This window comes from Lontra canadensis, unplaced genomic scaffold, assembly GCF_010015895.1.
Source record: "Lontra canadensis isolate GAN:19392208 unplaced genomic scaffold, GSC_riverotter_1.0 scaffold8, whole genome shotgun sequence".
Taxonomy (NCBI): Eukaryota; Metazoa; Chordata; class Mammalia; order Carnivora; family Mustelidae; genus Lontra; species Lontra canadensis.
Genome location: NW_022631002.1, coordinates 12,113,257 through 12,132,874, shown reverse-complemented (window position 1 = coordinate 12,132,874; position 19,618 = coordinate 12,113,257). Strand labels below are relative to the sequence as shown.

General features: G+C 42.5%; 1 protein-coding gene across 1 annotated transcript in view; it reads right to left on the bottom strand.

Annotated features, from left to right (window-relative positions):
• Positions 1 to 2,148: 2,148 nt before the first annotated feature.
• RFWD3 (ring finger and WD repeat domain 3) overlaps positions 2,149 to 19,618 on the bottom strand; it is a 44,630-nt gene continuing 27,160 nt past the window's right edge. The window contains exons 7-13 of the mRNA XM_032853961.1: positions 13,887 to 14,001; positions 13,144 to 13,372; positions 10,093 to 10,243; positions 8,742 to 8,918; positions 6,786 to 7,000; positions 5,720 to 5,931; positions 2,149 to 3,978 (exon numbers count right to left, since the gene is read on the bottom strand). Coding sequence (XP_032709852.1) covers positions 3,835 to 3,978; positions 5,720 to 5,931; positions 6,786 to 7,000; positions 8,742 to 8,918; positions 10,093 to 10,243; positions 13,144 to 13,372; positions 13,887 to 14,001 — 1,243 coding nt within the window. The 3' untranslated portion in view covers positions 2,149 to 3,834. The remainder of the gene's footprint in view (positions 3,979 to 5,719; positions 5,932 to 6,785; positions 7,001 to 8,741; positions 8,919 to 10,092; positions 10,244 to 13,143; positions 13,373 to 13,886; positions 14,002 to 19,618) is intronic.

Below are 19,618 nucleotides of genomic sequence, written 5' to 3'. Positions count from 1 at the left end.
TTACACTGGGCAGTGGTGTTCCCAGCCTCAGCATCCACCGGTGTAAAAGTATCACGATAATATTCACGACTGTGTGCTTTATTTTCATTTTAAATGTAGTTGAAATAAGTTGTGCGGAATCAGCCTAGGCTGTTCTGGAAATGGAGACGTCAAGAGTGAAAATGAGTTTCTACCTGTTTCCCAACTGCTTAGTGGTCAGTAATGGAAAGTCTAGGATGTAAACATGAGGATATTTTTTTAAAAATATGTGTTTTAAAATAAAAATTAAGCGAAATGCTGTCTAATGTCACTTTCCTTTAAAAGGATCGCTGTTTCTTTCCCTGTAAATTGGAATAACAATACTTATTCCATAACATTGTTTAAAAATTAAGCAATAGGGGCGCCTGGGTGGCTCAGTGGGTTAAAGCCTCTGCCTTCGGCTCAGGTCATGATCCCAGGGTCCTGGAATCGAGCCCTGCATCGGGCTCTCTGCTCGGCAGGGAGCCTGCTCCCCTCTCCCCACCGCCTGCTTCTCTGCCCATGTGTGATCTGTCAAATGAATAAACAAAATCTTTTTAAAAAATAATAAAAATTAAGCAATAGATCAGGAAGGGACTTCGTAAACTCTAAAGGGATAAATAGAAGCAATTGTTACCAACACAGTGAAGCTGACTCATCGAAAGACAAGGACACACAAATGTCTGCTTCCAGAATTTCACTTGACAGCCAAGTGGAGACAGGAAATGAGTACTGTGAAAGAGAAAAAAATGGCGTTGAGTTTCTTAGTAATATGGAGGTTCCTTCCACCCAGGACCTCTGTCATCTACTGTTGGGAGCACCGGGCTCCGTGACAATAGCAAGCTTCTACCTAGGGATCCAGTCCTCCTGGGATCCAGTAAAATCCCTTTGCTGTTCAGCTAGAAAACATTTTCAGCCTTTCCAATCTAATCCCAGAACCATGATTTATGGCAACAGAAATTCCTGAACTAAACAGAACAAAGACACTGAGGCAAGAGGCCAGAACTGTGCTGAGCAGGAACCCTGAGTCCATGCTTGCCCAGGGCTGCTGTTGCTGTCCCAGGGCTGCCAAAGATTAAGAGAAATAAAAGGATAAGTCTTCTCTTCCACTCCCTTCCTCCCACATTATGGTTTTCTGGATTCAAAGAAAATACCAAAGAAGCCAGTGGGCAAAGGGAGTCTGGGAAGTGTAGTTTCCGAGATTAGGCCCTTTGGATCTGAGCGCAAACAAATAACCAGGGTAGGCAAGCTCTTATGAAGCAAACACACAGCTTCCCTTTAAGCAACAGTAGAACAGAATTGCCGGTTAAATCCCTCATCTATTTAAATGTTTACCTGAGATCCAGGCCCATCCAGTGTAATTCAGACCCAGTACTGCATGAAATATAGAGATCCACCAGGCTGAGAATGAACCACTTTCCCAAGAGGCAGACATGCTCTTGCCTCCGGCAGTCAAAGAAACAAAAGACACCGGGAGCTGGTACACATGGCCAACGCTTTATTTCCATATTAACATTAACACAAACATTAAAACAAAGAACATGAACAGAGATCCCACTGCCCTGTTTGTCAAAGCAAGTACAAGGATATATACATCAACAAGATATTTTGAGTATGCTTAACTCCAAGCCCTCAAATGGGATAAATACCTTAGAGACAGGGGTTGAGGGGACATGGAGGGGCAGAGCCTGGTGCTGACAAGAGCCCGGAGCCTGGGTCCCACAGACAACCTCTCCTCCGTGCTGAGGGGGGGCTGGGGAAGGGTGGCTGGGGGGAGGGGGCAAAGTCTTTTTCTTGGGAGCAACCAGTTGAAGTTACAAATTTGTTTCTGAAGCATTCAAATTTACTGGAGGAATGCAAGAACTGGCAAGACCTGAGAATCACCCAATCTCCGTGGTAATAAGTCCCTTGGTTCCTATGCTTGGCCTGGAGCAGGGCGGTGGGGGGTGGGTGGGGGGTGGCGGTGGTGTGTGTGTGTGTGTGTGTGTGTGTGTGTGTGCGCGCGCGCGGAATCAGCATCAGCTGAGTATACTTCCAGCCCTAGTCAAATCCTAACCCTGCTCCAGGTTTGTCCCTGCCAAAGACAAAGGCAGCCAGGGCCTGCCCAACTGTATCCTCTCCAGGAATCTGCTGAAACCAGGTGTTCTTTTCAATTCGAATCCCTTCCTGCCGCTGATGCTCTAGGCCCAGGCAGTCCTTCTGAATCATCAACAACGTGAAAGGAGTATCTCCTCTGAGAAAAAGGGGCTCTTTCCCAGGCTCTGGAAACTGGCTTTTTTGTAAGATGTACTAAAATAGAAAGAGGCCACTCTTTAAAAGGCACAACTAGAACTTGGAACACTGGGGAATCTACTGCAATAACCCCTTGCTGGTGAGAAATGCTGGAAACAGCTCAGGACTTGTCAGGCCAGAACTGTTTTAAAATAAAAATAATAACATTTCCAGAACACTTAATGTCAGAAAGTCACACTGCTGGCCATTCTGCTTCTAAGAACAGAGTCTGGGCCACCCAGGCCCGAGGCACATTCTGTCATGGACCGTGGTTCAGCAGCGCAGCCTTAGGCAGAGCAGGCACGAACCGAACCCTCTACTGGAGAGAAGAGAGCTCGCCATTCTGGACAACCCACGGCCGGAGCGAAAGCTGGTGGGCTTCTCCCTGCAATCCACACAGGTCTCCAACCACTATTACCTTCCTGAGAGTAACTGTTTTTCTAATAACTTTTTTTAAAGGTTAGGAAGGGAGGCCTATCAGGGGAAGTTGAAGCCAAACACCAGTTTCACGTGAGGAAGGCTTTTCCTGGGAACTCTAAACACGCCCAAGAAAAGCCCCCCACTCTGAGAGCTTGGCTTTATTCAGACAGGAATGCTTTCAAAATGGAAAAGACAAGCCTTTTTTCTGTTTTCACCAGTGGTCTGAGGAGCTTCTCTTTTGTAAGCCTCTCTCAGTTGGCCCTTTGGTCCGGATCTTACCAGGAGACTCAAGTAAGTGTCTTTTCCTAGTGTGAGGGAAAAGGAGTGGTTTTCAGAGCACTGGCTTATATACAACCAAGCCTGAAATCCCATGCTAGCTAGAAAAAAAACGAGGCTTGCCCACTGCTCAAACTGGTCTCCTTCCTTGGCTCCCACAATGTGAACTTAACACGCTCAGCGTTAGGAAGGGGCCAACAGCTCATCAGCCGCCTCATTCGCTGGGCTTGTCAATATCCCAGCCCCGCACACCTGGAATGTTCTGGTGCTGCCACAAAGCAGACCAGATGCGCTCTACCAGACATTTCTGTGGGGATGAGCCTGAGCTACTGAGAGGCTGTCAACACTCAAGGTCAGAAGTAGATCAAATCCTTCAGCAGTTGTACAGTGCCCTCTTGTGTTCAACTTAAGACTACTGCATCCACGCGACGTGAAGATCGTTAGGCCCTTCTGGGATAGAAGCATTCGTCCCCAAGTCACAGAGCTCAAGTGACAAGACCGCTTAGGTGGGGTCACATCCTTCAGAAAATGCGTGGTGCACACTCATAGCCTAAATGACTGCTTGGAGGATATTCTCTGAGGTCCAGCAGAATGTCTGATCAGAAATAGAGTTTCTCGACAGATTCCTTAAGAATTTTAATCCAAGACATGAATAACGTAGATGGGAGTACCAGTCACTTACTCTTTTGATGGACACTGCAAAAACAGTCTGTAGTGTTTCAGTGACCCGGAGTTGTCCAGTCACATCAACCCAAAGGAATCACGATCCCAGAAGTTCTAGGCCACAGACAGTAAGCAGGGACCTTGCTCAGGGCTGCCAGCAAACATTTAATGTAAACCAGCAGCAGGCCTGCCAATTTCCAGACACAGTCACTCCCACCTATAGACGTGGACCATCTTCTCGGTTAAGGTAGCCAAGTAGCTGTTGTGGTTCACCTCAAATGGGCAGATGTCCAAGACAGGCTGATCAGCTGGCAGTTCCTGCAGCAATGAGCCACTGCCAGCATCCCAAAGCTACAGAAGGACAGAGAGGAGGGTCAGGGGTCATTCAGTTCAGCTGGGGGACCTGCTTGCTTGATCATCAGACAACTTTGTGGGTTTTTAAAAAAAAGATTTTATTTATTTATTTATGGGGGGGTGGAATAGAGAGGGAGAGGGAGAAGCAGGCTCACTGCTCAGAAGGGAGCATGATGTGGGGCTTGATCCCAGGACCCTGGGATCATGACCTGAGCTGAAGGCAGACGCTTAACTGCCTGAGCCACAAGGTGCCCTTTTGTTAAGTTTTTATTTAAACTCCAGTTAGTTAACATACACTGTTATATTAGCTTTTTGTATTCAATAAAGTGATTCAACAGTTCTGTACAACACCAGGTGCTCATCACAAGCACCCTCCTTAAGGCAATGGACAAGTTTGAAAGAGCTGCAGAGAGGGCACTGCCTGGGGAGCAAAACAGACTGTCCCTAACCTTCACAAAGCCAGGACACACAACACAGTTTAGGTGTGGCCTCTGCTACCTTCATAAGCAATTAGTCTTCCTATTGGGACGCCTGGGTGGCTGAGTTGGTTAGGCGGCTGCCTTCGGCTCAGGTCATGATCCCGGTGTCCTGGAATCGAGTCCCGCATCGGGCTCCTTGCTCCGCGGGGAGCCTGCTTCTCCCTCTGCCTCTGCCTGCCTCTCTGCCTGTGCTCGCTCACTCTCTCTCCCTCTGTCTCTGACAAATAAATAAATAAAATCTTTAAAAAAAAAAAAGAAGTAGGGTAGTACAACCATCTGCCTATCTCCCAGATTATCAACTTTTTACCGTATCTGCTTTACTAATTCTATTTTGATTTTTTTCTTCTTACTTCATGTCATTTTACCCTTACTCTATAGTGGTGCTACCTAATATGGTGACCACTAGCCACATAAGGCTATTTAAATTAAAATTAAATAAAAACTTAAAAATTAAGTTCTTCACTCACACTAATCACGTTTCAACTGCTTGTGTGGCTGGTGCAACCCTACTGGTCAGCCACACTTCAAAGCTTCATTAGATTTAGGTTCAAGGGCGTCTCACTGAAGGCGCCATGTGCTTCATATTGTCTTACACTAAGAGGCAAATTAGTTCTTGTAAACCCACTTACAGCGATGTTAAGGTTAATCAATGCGTCCAGATCATGACAGACTGACCCTCCATTGTACAATTCCCCATCAACCATTCATTTGTTGGTTTCACCCTGAATTCATGAAACTGTTGCCTGAATCAATTATTCTATCTATCTATTTATTTTAAAACATTTTATTTATTCATTTGAAAGAGAGTACAAGCAGGGGGAGAGGGAGAAGCAGAATCCCCACTGAGCAGGGAGCCCGATGTATGGCTTGATCCCAGGACCCTGAGATTGTGACTCAAGCAGAAAGCAGATGTTTAACTGACTGAGCCCCTGAGCCCCCCAGGCACCCCTGAATCAATTATTTTATAGGGGTTTCAGTAGTTCCTTTTTTTTTTCTTTTTAAGAATCACAAGATGGCCCACAGGATACTCAGCTCAAATAAAAAAGAATGAGGTGACTCCACAGATATTGAAATGGAAAGATATCCAAGCGAGGAAGTTAAAGGAGAGAGGAGCAAATTACAGAGCAGGATGTAAAGTGTGACTTGTATAAAAATAAACAATGCTACACACACACATACACAGAGATGTGCAATCATGGAGAACTTCGGCTTTTTGCTCTACACACTTCAGTATAAAAAAAAAAAAAATAGGCTCTCACCAGGGCAGAATTTGATGCTTCATCCCCAGTAGACACCAGGATGCTGCCATCATTCCCTGGGTTTTGGAAAATGGCACTTTTGGTCAGTAGTTTGCAAGTGGGTCCCCCGAGGAACGTTTGTACAGGATGGCAGGAACAGACCGGCTCTCCAGCATCATCCAGCTTGTAGGACATCTCCATCAACACACTTCGTAAAGTGTTGTGATTTTTATCTACAGGACAGAGAACAAATCTGGCTTCATGAGGATGACCCAAAGAAATGAAGGAAGTACCTCAGCTGCTTACAGACCCCCTAAGTGGGAGAGCCACAATTCATCAAGCTGTTAAGGACAGCAACAAAGCAACCGTAATAACAAGAACAAAATGAAACACAGCATAAGTGAAATTCAGAACCCCAGGCTAAGATAAAGCAAGTTATCTACAACAGATTTTTTTTTTCAAGATTTTATTTATTTGACAGACAGAGATCACAAGTAGGCAGAGAGGCAGGCAGAGAGAGAGGAGGAAGCAGGCTCCCCGCCGAGCAGAGAGCCCGATGTGGGGCTCGATCCCAGGACCCTGGGATCATGACCTAAGCCGAAGGCAGAGGCTTTAACCCACTGAGCCACCCAGGCGCCCCTCTACAACAGATTTTTGCCTATAAGGGCAATGATTTTGAGCGCAAGCTATCCTTTTTAGTGAAATCCCTGTATTCTGCCAGACCCCGGCTCAGGTTTTTATCTTCCTTAAGGGCAAGCAGAAGAAGATACGGAACTGCACTGAGGGTGGCTCACTGGCCTCAATTCCAGGCCTCCTCATTCCAGTACTGCCTAAATCACAGGAGCCCCTCAAGTAGCTGACTCACACCAAGGAGTACCTAGAAGAATCCGCAGACAAGTGAGAAGCAGAGGCAGGCTCCAAAGAGCAATGTGGGGACACCAGCCCCCGTGTAGTAGCATGAGCCATTAGTCTGTGAGGGGCTTCCCAGTGCCACCGGAAGGGTAGGGCAAGACCTCCTGTCCTCCCCTGAAATGATCCGCTCCCAGACAAACCACAGGAGGTCCCACAAGGACATCCCAACACTCACCAGGCCTGTAGGTCACAAGACAATGCCGGGTACTGCTCTCCGTCTGAAAGTCTACGCAGCCCCCTGGCTCCATGGGCAGCACATGAGGCCAATGAGAGAAGCCCATTCTGAGTTCCCAGAAGGAAGCATTCTCCAAGGTTCCAGCCAACACCCCACCATATGGAAATGCAGCTGAGGCAGCTCTGGGTATGTATGACAGGGATACCAGCGGGCATCTGAAGGGGAAGAAATGAAACCATGTTTCACATTCCAGTACCTGTACTGCTCCGGACCCCACTGCCAGGAGCCCAAGCACAGTCCTACCTCTATAGAAGAGGTTAAAGACCTTCTGTGGGTCACTGTCCTTTGACATTTGATAAAAACTACCAACCCCCTCTGTAGAAATAAGAGTATACCTATAATCTCTGCAGCCAATTTCAGAGATATCACACATTTGAAAAACAGTGTAAAAAAAAAATGTAATAAAAAAAGGACTAGGAAATTTAGTAGTACAAGATCACAAATACAAGGAAGAAGAAAGATTGACTGTTGTTGAAGTTTCTAGTAAGGGGGCTGGCCACATACACGAGTAAAGTCCGAAAGGAAATCCAGCTTACACATCGGATAAAGCTTCCAAGCTGGATCGGACAGACCCTTCAATTCAAATACTGCCTGAAGCAACTGCCTTTTTTTTTTTATTTAAGTCATCTCTCCACCCAACGTGGAGTTCTAACTCGTGACCCTGAGATCAAGAGTCACATGTTCTTCCAACGAAGCCAGCCAGGGGCCCCTGAAGCAACTACATTTTAATTCAAAAACAACTGTTTCTTTAGAAATTTTCTAAATCTCTTTCTGCAAGCACATGACCAGAACTGTGTGCCAACAAGTCTCTCAGAAGTATCAGCCCGCCAACTCTGTTCCGATGAACTTTGTTTCTGCTGCACTTGCCGAAGTGGTCGCTTTGCCTGCTTTCTTTCACTGCCCTGTCACAGTGAAGCAAATGGAAGCAGCAGTGAGCACTCCATACAAATACTTTCCTGGCTGTTTGCTCTACTTTATTTATTGCCTGCTCTGCCTGCATCTGCTGACATCAAGGGCAGGCCCCATGTCAGCTGGGAGTTCACATCTGTCACCTTCAGGTCCACAGACCACATACCGGAAGCATGAGTCTGCCCCACCCCGATGAGAGGATGCCAGAGTGCTGACCTAGGTTCAGTAACCATTACTCTATCACTGCTATGGTGATATCTTTCTGTTTAGATCCCTATGCCCCCTTTTTAATATATGTTCACAATGGAAATGGAAATTCTCTTTTAAGATATTTCTCATTTTGGTCTAGGTCAGATTCCACTTCTCGTTTTGAGAATTTTATGCCTTCAGGAGCGTATTATGCCCAAATGGGACCAAACACATTCTGCAGAGTCACAGTGGTGTTACCACCACTCACCCTCAGAACCCCGGCTGACTCTGAAAACCTGCGAACTCTGTAAAGGGATTATAAAGGATTCATTGTCGTAACATGACATCTTCCGACCAACTTGGTCTAGCTGGAGGTTAGGGAAATTTTCAATCATCTTTTTTCAGGCCCACTCTTTACTGATCTCTTCCTGTGCATCTGACATGTGGCTATTAAAGCAAGTCTCTGTAACAGGCCAAGAACTGTGACCAAGCTCACATAGTTCCTATGCAGTGGAGCCGGGTCTGGAACACAGATCTGACTTCATTTTGCCACGCTGGGTGATGAGTGACTATATGAACCTGGCTATACTTGGCGTCAGGGCTTTCTACCATGCAGAAATAGCATGAACACACAGAAAGGATCTTACTGAGTCCTAAGCGAGAATGCATCACCATACACAGAGAACTGTCCTCTGTGAGGAATTCTGACCAAACATCAAACATTGTCAAAAGACAGGACTCATATGACAGTCCAAGAGAAAGTTGCTACCTACAGGGAAAACCTAAGTGGTCCCCTACCTGGCTTTTTGAGGTACTAACTCCTCGATATGACAGCTTGTGTTTCGAAGGTCATACACCAGGATCGAACCATTGACCAGTCCAGCATAGATGTGATTGCTTTCATCAAGACACCAGCAGCAGCTCCAGACAGGGCGTCCAGCATTGTAAGTCTGGACTACTGTGTTTGTCTCCAGGCTGTGGAGATACAAGACTTTTACAACGATGTATTAAGAAAATCAAATATATAACAAAGATGTAAAGATTATCATTTTAGTGATAATCTTTTAAGAACACACCCACACACCCAAACTATTTGGGATTCCCAATTTCCTGCAGGGACTGCCCACATAACCCCTTTCAATTCCAAAATATTTGTTTTGAGGGCCACAGGCTTTCCTCTTGAAATGTAAGGAAAATAAAAGAATAAGTTAAAGAGGTATTTAAACAGTACATTCCCCGTTCTACCCCAATTCTCTGTAATTATCTATTACATAGGTAATCAATATTCAAGGCTGAAAAATTAGAATATACCTATGAGAGAAACAAAAACTAACACTCCAACCACCCAGAGGGAGTAATCAATAACTTTGGTCTTTAACTGGCTCTTCTTTCACCTATTTTTTTTAACACAACTAGGAAAAAATATCATTTTATATATACGTATAAAACATAATGCTACATTGAGTTTCAGGGCTAATTAAGCCAGAGCATTCTTGAAAAATGAAAGGCTTATCAGGCCTGATGGTGATATCTTGATGTCCTTCAGATTTAACCGTGGAACAGGAAGCCAACTATCAGATGTCTGATCAGAACTACTTTCTAAAGATGAAGGCCCTGAGACCCGTTCAGATCGGGTTCACAGCAATTGCAGGGCATGTGAAAGATAAAATGAAGTTAACCGAGGGTTACTGATAAAAGAAGTCAGGACACCCCAGGAGAATGAGTTCCTGGAGAGCACTTTTGTTCCATAGGATGATCCCGGAAATAGACCAGCAATAAGCAGGTCCAAGATGGTACGGCAACTCCACGGTGCCCACTATGACAGCTTCCTCCATACCGTCATTCGACCATCGAGGGTGTTCCTCTCATCTGTCTGGCTTAAGATGTATTTTGTAACACAGATAATTAAAAAAAAAAACAAAAACCAAAAAACAGGGCATTGCACATACTGTTGTGGAACCTGTCTTATCTACTTTGAAAAGCAATACATTTTAAATTCAATGAACTGGATCTCAGAAGACAATGCCACACACACACACACACACACACACACACGAAGCTAAGGCCGTCCTAACATGGATATTAATTTCCACACTCAATGTTCAACGCTAACCAGACCAGGCCCCAACCTCCTCCCCGAAGCACCCACCTGGTCAGTTTAACAGTGCTGTCTAGGGATGCTGAGAGCAGTAAGCCTTTGGACCTACTGCTGAAAGCCAGTCCACGGATCTGTTTGCCATGCATGGCAATGTACTGACTGCTTTTCATGTTGGCAGTACTCAACATCTTAACACCAAAGCCTGCCAAAGACAAGAGAGCGTGAAATCACTGGAAGTCAATTTAAGGCAAAGCAAACCACCTTTTCAAGTAGCTCTTTTGTTCAGCTTTCCTGGCATATAAATCCCTGGAAAACAGCCAGTCAAAGAAAATAAAAATTCCCCAGGGTTATAATTATTTTAAAAAGTATATTCCACTCCAAATGTCCAACTACAGGTGTACAGATAAACCACTACATACACATATACACAGAATACTAGCCAGCAATACAGGGACATAAACTACTGATAAATACAATAGTATGGATGAATCTCTGTAACTTTATGCTGAAAGAAGCCAGACAAAAAAGCTAATACTGTATGAGTACAATTATGTAAAATTCTAGAAAATGCAAACTGATGTATATTGACAGAAAGTAGATGAGTGGCTGCCTGGGGATGAGGAAAGGAGGGAGGGGCAGATAGGAGATGGATTATAAAGGGCATGAGAAAACTCTGGGGGAAAAGATGGGTTCATTATCTCGATCATGGGGATGGTTTCAGGGCTGTACACATATATCAAAATTCATCCAACTATACTTTCAATATGTGCAATTTAGTATATGTCAGTCAAATTTCAATAAAGCTATTAATATAGATATCCACAGAGAGTGAAGATGAAGAAAAAGTGAACAATAAAGAATGGAGATGGGTGATTTCTGTGTCAGGTGGTCAAGATGTACTATATTTGTCTGAATGGAATAAAAACAGATGACACTTCAAGTATTCTAATCAATTTGCATCATTTCAGAAGAAGAAAAAAATCCCCCACCAAAATTTGTCCTTTTTAATTTATTGATACTCTGTTCTATTCCTAGACTCTTGACAATATACAATTATCTATTATTATCCAAGTTATCCATAAGCAGAATTTCTCAAATCCTAGAATCAATACACCCTTGAGTCACACTTTAGCTTTTCTGGGGAAACAAGTGGGAAAAGTTCATTGTGTTTTCTCCTGAAACAGAATTAGGAGAGCCAGAAGACAAAGAGGGAAACTACAGGCTTTAAATCAACAGGGAACACGAATACTGGCCTAATTCATGATCAAGGGAAACAAAGAGAAATTAGCATCAACAGGCTATCAAGAGCTGGCTGTGCTGTGTGGGATAGATGCATTAAGGAAAAAGGAACAGATCACCCCCATTCCATTGCTGGGGGAACAATTCAAATAAATATCTTCCCAGTTGTAGGGAAGGCTTTTATGATAAATACTTTATTAAAGATGTGGATGGGCTATAAACGTTATAAATAATCCTTTTATGTTCCCCTTAACTGGAGCTACTCTCAACTCCCAGCTATCAGTGAACGGAAAAATATGCAATAATGAAGGAATGCTACTTCTAATCCTATATATACCTAAGTTTAGGAGGACACAGTTGTGAAGCATTTGAATGAAACTTGTTAAGTGGGTAAACAGGAAATCAGGTTGAAGCAAAAGGACCCGACAGCTGGGAGAAATCACATGCTAAAAATTATGTAAAGAAACATCTACTACAATTAGGAATGATTTAACTGGGCACGTGAGGAGATTTGGTTTTCAACATTACGACAACCTAAAATTAAGCTTTTAAAAAAGCACAAAATATGAGACTATTTAATATTTACTATATTATTATCAATATTAATCAATATATTTCCAAATTCTTTTATTCAAAATTTATCCGTTTGAATACTACTGAAAATCAGTATTAAATCTTGTTTCAACTTGAATTAGCCCTTGGGATAGTTTTGTGGTTTTTTTTAAAGATTTATTTATTTATTTTAGAGAGACAGTGAGTGAGAGAGACAGCAGGAACAAGCAAGGGGTAGAGTAAAGGAATAGGGAGAGAAACTCAAGCAGATTCCCTGCTGAGCACAGAGTCCAACTGGGGGCTGGATCCCATTACCCTGAGATTGCGACCTGAGCCAAAATCAAGAGTAGGATGCTATACTGACTGAGCCACCCAGGCACCCCTAGGATAGCGTTTTTAAAATTATTTCCAGGGGCGCCTGGGTGGCTCAGTGGGTTAGAGTTTCTGTCTTCGGCTCGGTCATGATCCCAGGGTCCTGGGATCGAGCCCTACATCGGGCTCTCTGCTCAGCGGGGAGCCTGCTTCCTCCTCTCTCTCTGCCTGCCTCTCTGCCTACTTATGATCTCTGTCTGTCAAATAAATAAATAAAATCTTACAAAAAAAAAATTTCCAGGGATGCCTGGGTGGCTCAGTGGGTCATAGTGCCTTCAGCTTGGGTCATAGTCTCGGGGTCCTGGGATTAAGCCCCACATAGGCTCTCTGGTCAGCAAGGAGCCTGCTCCCCCACCCCCCACCTGCCTTTCTGGCTGCTTGTGATCTCTCTGTCAAATAAATAAATAAAATCTTAAAAAAAAAAATTTCCAGTCTCGGGGCACCCGTCTGGCTCAGTCGGTAGAGCATGTGACTCCTGATGTCAGGGTCCTAAGTCTGAGCCCCACATTGGGTGGAGAAATTATTTAAAAAACAAGTAAACAAACAAACAAACTTAATTTCAAGTCTCATACTCTCCCGACTAAGCCTGTTGGGTGCCCCCATGAATCTGTACCTTTAACAGGACAGAAAGGGGGTGTTGTTCTTCTCCTTGGACTACACCAGTAACCCATGCTTCCAAGTACCCTCCCTGCTCTTACTTTATCACAGGTGTTAATTCGCATTTCTGAGCTCTAGGTGAATACATGTACAGAATGAAGCCAACAGACAGGTATCTCTGCAGCCCCTGCAGAGAATCGGCATTAAAGGACTAGGGAAGGTGGTCTGGCGGGCTGTAGTCAGTGTTCACCCGCTAGCGAGTCCTGGATTCTGCAAACAGGGAGCAGAGAAGCAAATGAAGTCCAATAATGAACATGAAGGCCGAGGTGCTTGACCGCTCACCTGGCAGGAAGGAGGCCTGAGGAGAAGGCTGTGACACCACCAGGCAGCTCAGAGCATCACAGTATGCCATGATGCGGCAGTTTCCTGTCTGAGACACTGTGAAGGTCTTCTGGAAATGGTACTTGTGCTGGTTCTGGCTGGAGGGCAGGCAGTTCAGGGAACGTGCTTGGGAGCCCCTGGGGGGCTGTGAAATCTGATCCCGATGCTGCACAATAAGTTTCTGCAAGTCCTAAAATGAAAACCATGTTGTAAGTGTGAAGCCTTTTTGTTTGATGCTCCCCTCCTGCACAATCCCTTCATCTGACATGGGGACATTTTTTATCCGCTACATGGAAATGCTGACATGAGTCTGAGAGAGAGCCCCGCAGCCGTTCTCCCCTATTTCAACCAGCAACTGAGCCAACAAGAGCCCAGATCAGAAAATATGAGGGCTGGAAGTCTTCAGTGGTCATCTTGGCTACACCCCTCATTTTCTTGGTAGGTTCAGGGAGGTAAAATGACTGAGAATTTGAATTATCAGCCTGCTGTTTAATTGGTTCGAAGTTCAAACTGCTGAATTCATCCCAAAGTGTGTATACTTCCGATAAATGCCCTAATCAAAAATAGAATAAAGAGGTGGTCTTGTTTCCTCCTTGAAAAGCTTGGTAAATCCTTCTTTGTATCTGAGATGAACCGAAGTTCTGTTTAGATTCCTTCTCCACTCCTATCCCCGAAGTTCTCTGGATGAGGACGGGAGAACCTACCTGGACACGACTATGAAGCTTACTGCACTCGTCAGTGAGGACTTGAAGTTGGAGCCGGCACTGCGCCGATTCTAACTCGGCCTGCTTCCTCAGCATCTGCTCCTTCAGTAAGGAACTAGAAGGGGAAGCCAGCAACAGGGGAAGATGAGAAGGCCACAGAAGACTTGCCAACAAGACGTCAGATTAAGTTTATGCTATGATAAGTTTTTGCTGTAAATACGTCATGATGGTGAATAAAACACAACAAAAGAAAAAGTCTCACATCCAGAAACACTACAGAAAGTAGCATGCAGGGCTGAACTCACGAGTCACTGGGATTCAGCATTAATGCTGGCAGTGATGAGCAGGAATCTGGCTCTTACGAGGGAATGAGACTAAAAATGCAAAAATGCCAGATGACGGGACAGAGCCAAGCTCACTGCTCGATTTAGAGCCAAATATAAGAGTAAAATGACAATTTTTTAAAAATATTTTATTTATTTATTTGACAGACAGAGATCACAGGTAGGCAGGCAGAGAGAGAGGAAGGGAAGCAGGCTCCCCACTGAGCAGAGAGCCCAATGTGGGGCTCGATCCCAAGACCCTGGGATCATGACCTGAGCCAAAGGCAGAGGCTTTAACCCACTGAGCCACCCAGGCACCCCTATAAGAGTAAAATGACAATGTTAAAAGAGCAAGGTTTCCTGGCGGATTAAAAGAAAATAGTAAGTTACCAGTTCATCAGATACTGAAATTAAATAATACCACAAAAATGAGGCTGAAATTAAAAAGATAGAAGGTATATACTGGGAAAATGCTAAGACCAGTTAGAATTAGAAAGCATGAATAGGCATAAAGAGGAACAATGCATAATGAAAAAAAATACATTCACCAAGAATAAAAATTATAGATCTGCATGTACCTAAAGACACTTTCAAAATATGCAAAAAATAAAAAAAATATTTCCACTCAGAAAACAGGATAGAAAAAAGATGAAAACTTGAAACGAAGAGATAAAGCCACCCTATTTATCTTCATGGAACGTTCAAGAGAGCCCACAAACCATTCAGCAAGGTGTTGGAATTAAGATCAAGAAAATTAGGTTGGGGCCCCTGGCTGGATCAGTCAGAGAAACACATGACTCTTGATCTCAGGGTTACTGAGTTCAAACCCCACAGTAGGTATACAGAATAATGAAAAAATAAATGAACTTAAAAAAAATTAGATCAACAGCATTTCCCATATGCCAGATAACTGGTTAGTAAATGTAATAGAAAAAAAAAAATCACTCACGAGAGCACATCTAACAAGAGCAACCTAGGAATAAAGTTAAAGGGTATGGAAAAGACCTTTATGAAGAAAAGTACACTTGTAAAAGGCATCAGAAGACAGTGAATAGTGGAAGGATATTACATAATGTTCACAGCTGGAATGACTCAAAATCAAGAAGACAGAACTTCTCAAGTTACTCTAAAAATTTAATGCAATTTCCATCAAGATTTCAAAGGGAACTTTTCCTTTTGAAATCTTGATGGAAACTGCATTAAATAGAACTTAGGAAACTAATTTTAAAATTAAGAGCAAAATGCCAAGAATATCAAAGTCAATTTGAAGAACAAGGTGGGAGGAAGTATTTTAAAGTTACAATAAATTATAACTTCAGAATACTGGGGCAAGAATTAACAAAGAGACCATGGAACCTAAAACTCAAAAACTTAATCTAGGATACAGGCAGCAATGAAGACTTATACAGGAAGAACATATTACTTAATAATTACACTGCAACACCTGGTTATCCATAAAACTAGGTTTAAAGAAATATTTAAAACCTACATAAAAAGCAATTTTTTTTAAAAGATTTTATTTGACACAGAGAGCGAGAGAGATCACAAGTAGGCAGAGCAGCAGGCAGAGAAAGAGGGGGAAGCAGGCTCTCTGCTGAGCAGAGAGCCCGATACGGGGGTCAATCTCAGGACCCTGAGATCATGATCTGAGCCGAAGGCAGAAGCTTAACCCACTGAGCTACCCAGGCACCCAAAAAAATCAAAAATTTTGAAGAACCTTTAGAAGAAGTCGTCTTTATAGCCTTGAAGCAGTGCACAAACCCCACCCACCACAAATCAAGAGATAAATAACTGTATTAAAATTAAAAACTCATGTTCAACAAAAGATAACATAAACATGTTAAAGAGACAAGCCACAGACTGGGATATGCTATTTGCAACCTGCAAAGAATCAGTACATGTAACCCCTGAACAACATGGGTTTGAGCTGCACTGGCCCACTTACTGTGGATTTTTTTTTTTTTTCAATAAATACACTGGAAAATTTTTTGGAGATTTGCAACAATTTGAAAAAACTCATAGATAAACCTAGAAAGGTGTAGTCACATATCCTAGAAATGTGGAAAAAATTAAGAAACAGGTATTACTGTAAAGATCGAGTACATAATACATATAACATATAAATTATATGTTAATCAACTGTTTATATTACCAGTAAGGTTTCTAGTCAACAGCAGGCTCTTAAGGTTAAGGTTTTGGGGACTTACAAGTTATATGTGGATTTCTAACTGTGTGAGAGGTTGGTGCCTCTACCCTGGGTCAACTGTATAAGGAAAACATAATGAACTATAAATCAGTAAGAAATAATGTATTTTGCTCAATATAGATGAACAAAAGATATAAACAAAATTGAGAGAAGAGTATGTCCAACCTCATTAATAATTGAGGATACACAAATTAAGTAACTACTACTGACTCCATGAGACTGTCAAAATTAAGTCTGATAATATAAAATGGACAAGAGTATGAAAACAAAGAGAAATTTTGCTGATGGGAGTACAAATTGGAAAGAGCTTCTTGGAAGAGCAATTTGACAGTAGCTAGTAAAGCTGAAATTCCATGTGACCTAGGATAAAGTATTTCCACTTCTAGGCCTAAGGACACTCTTGCCCATCTCTCTGCACCATGGCTTATATTAACAAAAACTAAAAAACCACCTTAAGTGTCCACCAATACAAAACACATATAGGGAAATTTTATTATATTTTATTTTTTTAAAGATTTTTATTTATTTGACAGACAGAGATCACAGGTAGGCAGAGAGGAAGGGAAGCAGGCTCCCTGCTGAGCAGAGAGCCTGATGCAGGGCTCAATCCCACCCTGGGATCATGACCTGAGCCGAAGGCAGAGGCTTTAACCCACTGAGCCACCCAGGCGCCCCCGTATAGGGAAATTTTAAATTAGAGAACTAGAACACTCTACAGAACTAAGAATCAATAAGCTAGATGTATCCCAACCGGGATAAGTTCTCCAAACGTAATTCTAAACAAACAAACAAACAAAAAAAAACAAGTTACAGAGGAAAATTATAATCTAATAACATTTACATAGTGTAAAAACTCTGTAAATCATACTATACATGATTTATGGTTATAGGTCCTCTGAGGAAAGGGATGAAATTAAGGAGAATGTAGTTCTCAAGGAAGCTTCCGGTTTACCTATAATGATTTATTTTTTTAAGGCCTACAGCAAATACAGCAATTTGTTAAGATCTGGTAAAGTCAAGCACAAGGGTGTTCATTTTATTAAATCTCTGTATTTATTGGCATTTTCAAAAGATTCATATTTTCTAAAGAGGATAGGGAGCATACTGATTGATTATAGTAATCAGCAGTTTATTTTTAACTTTAATTTCCATGTAGTTAACATAGTGTTTTATTAGTTCCGGGTGTACAACACAGTGATTCAACACTTCCATGTGTTACAGTGCTCATCAAGGTAAGGGCACTCCTAATCCCCTTCACCTATTTCACCCATCCCCACACCCACCTCTGGTAACCATCTGTTTGCTCCCTATACTTAAGAGTCTACTTTTTGATTTGTTTCTCTTTTTCCCCCCCTTTGCTCATTTTTTTTTTTTTTTTTTTTTTTTTAATTCCACATAGGCATGAAATCATTTGGTATATGTCTTTCTCTGACTGGCTTATTTCACTTAGTATTACACACTCTAGCTCCATCCATGTTGTCAGAAAAGGTAAGATTTCATTCTTTTCTGTGGCCAAATAAGATTCTATATTATGTATGCATGTATGTATGTGTGTATACCACCTCTTCTTTACCCAACCATCTATACCTAGGGTGCTTCCATAGTCTGGCTATGGTAAAATGCTATTTATAACAGAGGGGTACATACATCCCTTTGAATTAGTGTTTCTGTATTCTATCGGTAAACAGTAGTGTGACTAATAGATCATTGGGTAATTCCATTTTTAGTATTTTGAGGAACCTCCACACCATCTTCCACAGTGGCTGTTTCGGGTGTACATTCCTATGAATAGTGCAGGAGGGTTCCTTTTCCCCCACATCCTTGACAACACTTGTTGTTTCTTGTGTTTTTGATTTTTAGACATTCTGACAGCTGTGGGGGTATAGCTTGGATTTGCATTTCTCCAATCATGAGTGACAATGAACATCTTTTCATTTGTTTCTTGGCCATCTGGATGTCTTCTCTGGAGAAATTTGTTCACATTGTCTGCCCTTTTTTTTTTTTTAATTTTATTTATTTATTTGACATACAGAGATCACAAGTAGGCAGAGAGGCAGGCAGAGAGAGAGGAAGGGAAGCAGGCTCCCTGCTGAGAGAGCCCGATGCGGGGCTCAATCCCAGTGCCCTGGGATCATGACCTGAGTGGAAGGCAGAGGCTTTTAACCCACTGAGCCACCCAGGTGCCCCTACCCATTTTTTTTAAATTGGATTATTTGTTTTTAGGGTGTTGAGTTGTATAAGTTCTTTATATATTTTGGATACTGACCCTTTATCGGATATTTCATTTGCAAATTATTTTCTCCCATTCCATAGGCTGATTTTTAGTTTTGTTACTGTTCCCTTTGCTGTCCAGAAGCTATTTATTTTGATGTTGTTCCAATAGTTTATTTTTGCTTTTGTTTCCCTTGCCTCAGGAGACCTATCTAGAGAGATGTTGCTACTGCTGATGGCAGAATAATTACTGCCTGCGCTCTTCTAGGCTTTCTATGGTTTCAGGTCTCACATTTAGGTCCTCAATCCATTTTGAGTTTCTTTTTTTTTTTTTTAAAGGTTTTATTTACTTGACACACACACACACACACAAAGAGAGAGATCACAAGTAGGCAGAGAGAGAGGAGGAAGCAGGCTCCCCGCTGGGCAGAGAGCCCGATGCGGGGCTCGATCCCAGAACCCAGAGATTATAACAGGAGCCTAAGGCAGAGGCTTAACCCACTGAGCCACCCAGATGCCCCCATTTTGAGTTTATTTTTGTGTCTGGTGTAAGAAAGTGATCCAGTTTCATTTTTTTGTATGTTACTGTCTGGTTTTCCCAACACCATTTGTTGTTGGAAGAGACGGTCTCTTTCCCCATTGCATATTCTTTCCTGCTACATCAAAGATATATTGATCATGTAACTGTGGATTCATTTCTGGGTTTTCTATTCTGTTCCATTGAACTATGTGTCTATTTTTATGCCAGGACCATACTGTTTTGGTATGTTTTGGACCATACAGCTTTGTAGTATCACTTGAAGTCTGGAATCGTGATACCTCCAGTTTTTTTTTTTTTTTTTTCTTCTTCTTTTATGATTCCATACAAATCTTAGCAGGATTGTTTGTTCTGGTTTTGTGAAAAATGCTGTGGTACTTTAATAGGGATTGCATTAACTGTGTAGATTACTCTGGGTAGCACAGACATTTTAACAGTATTTGTTCTTCCAATC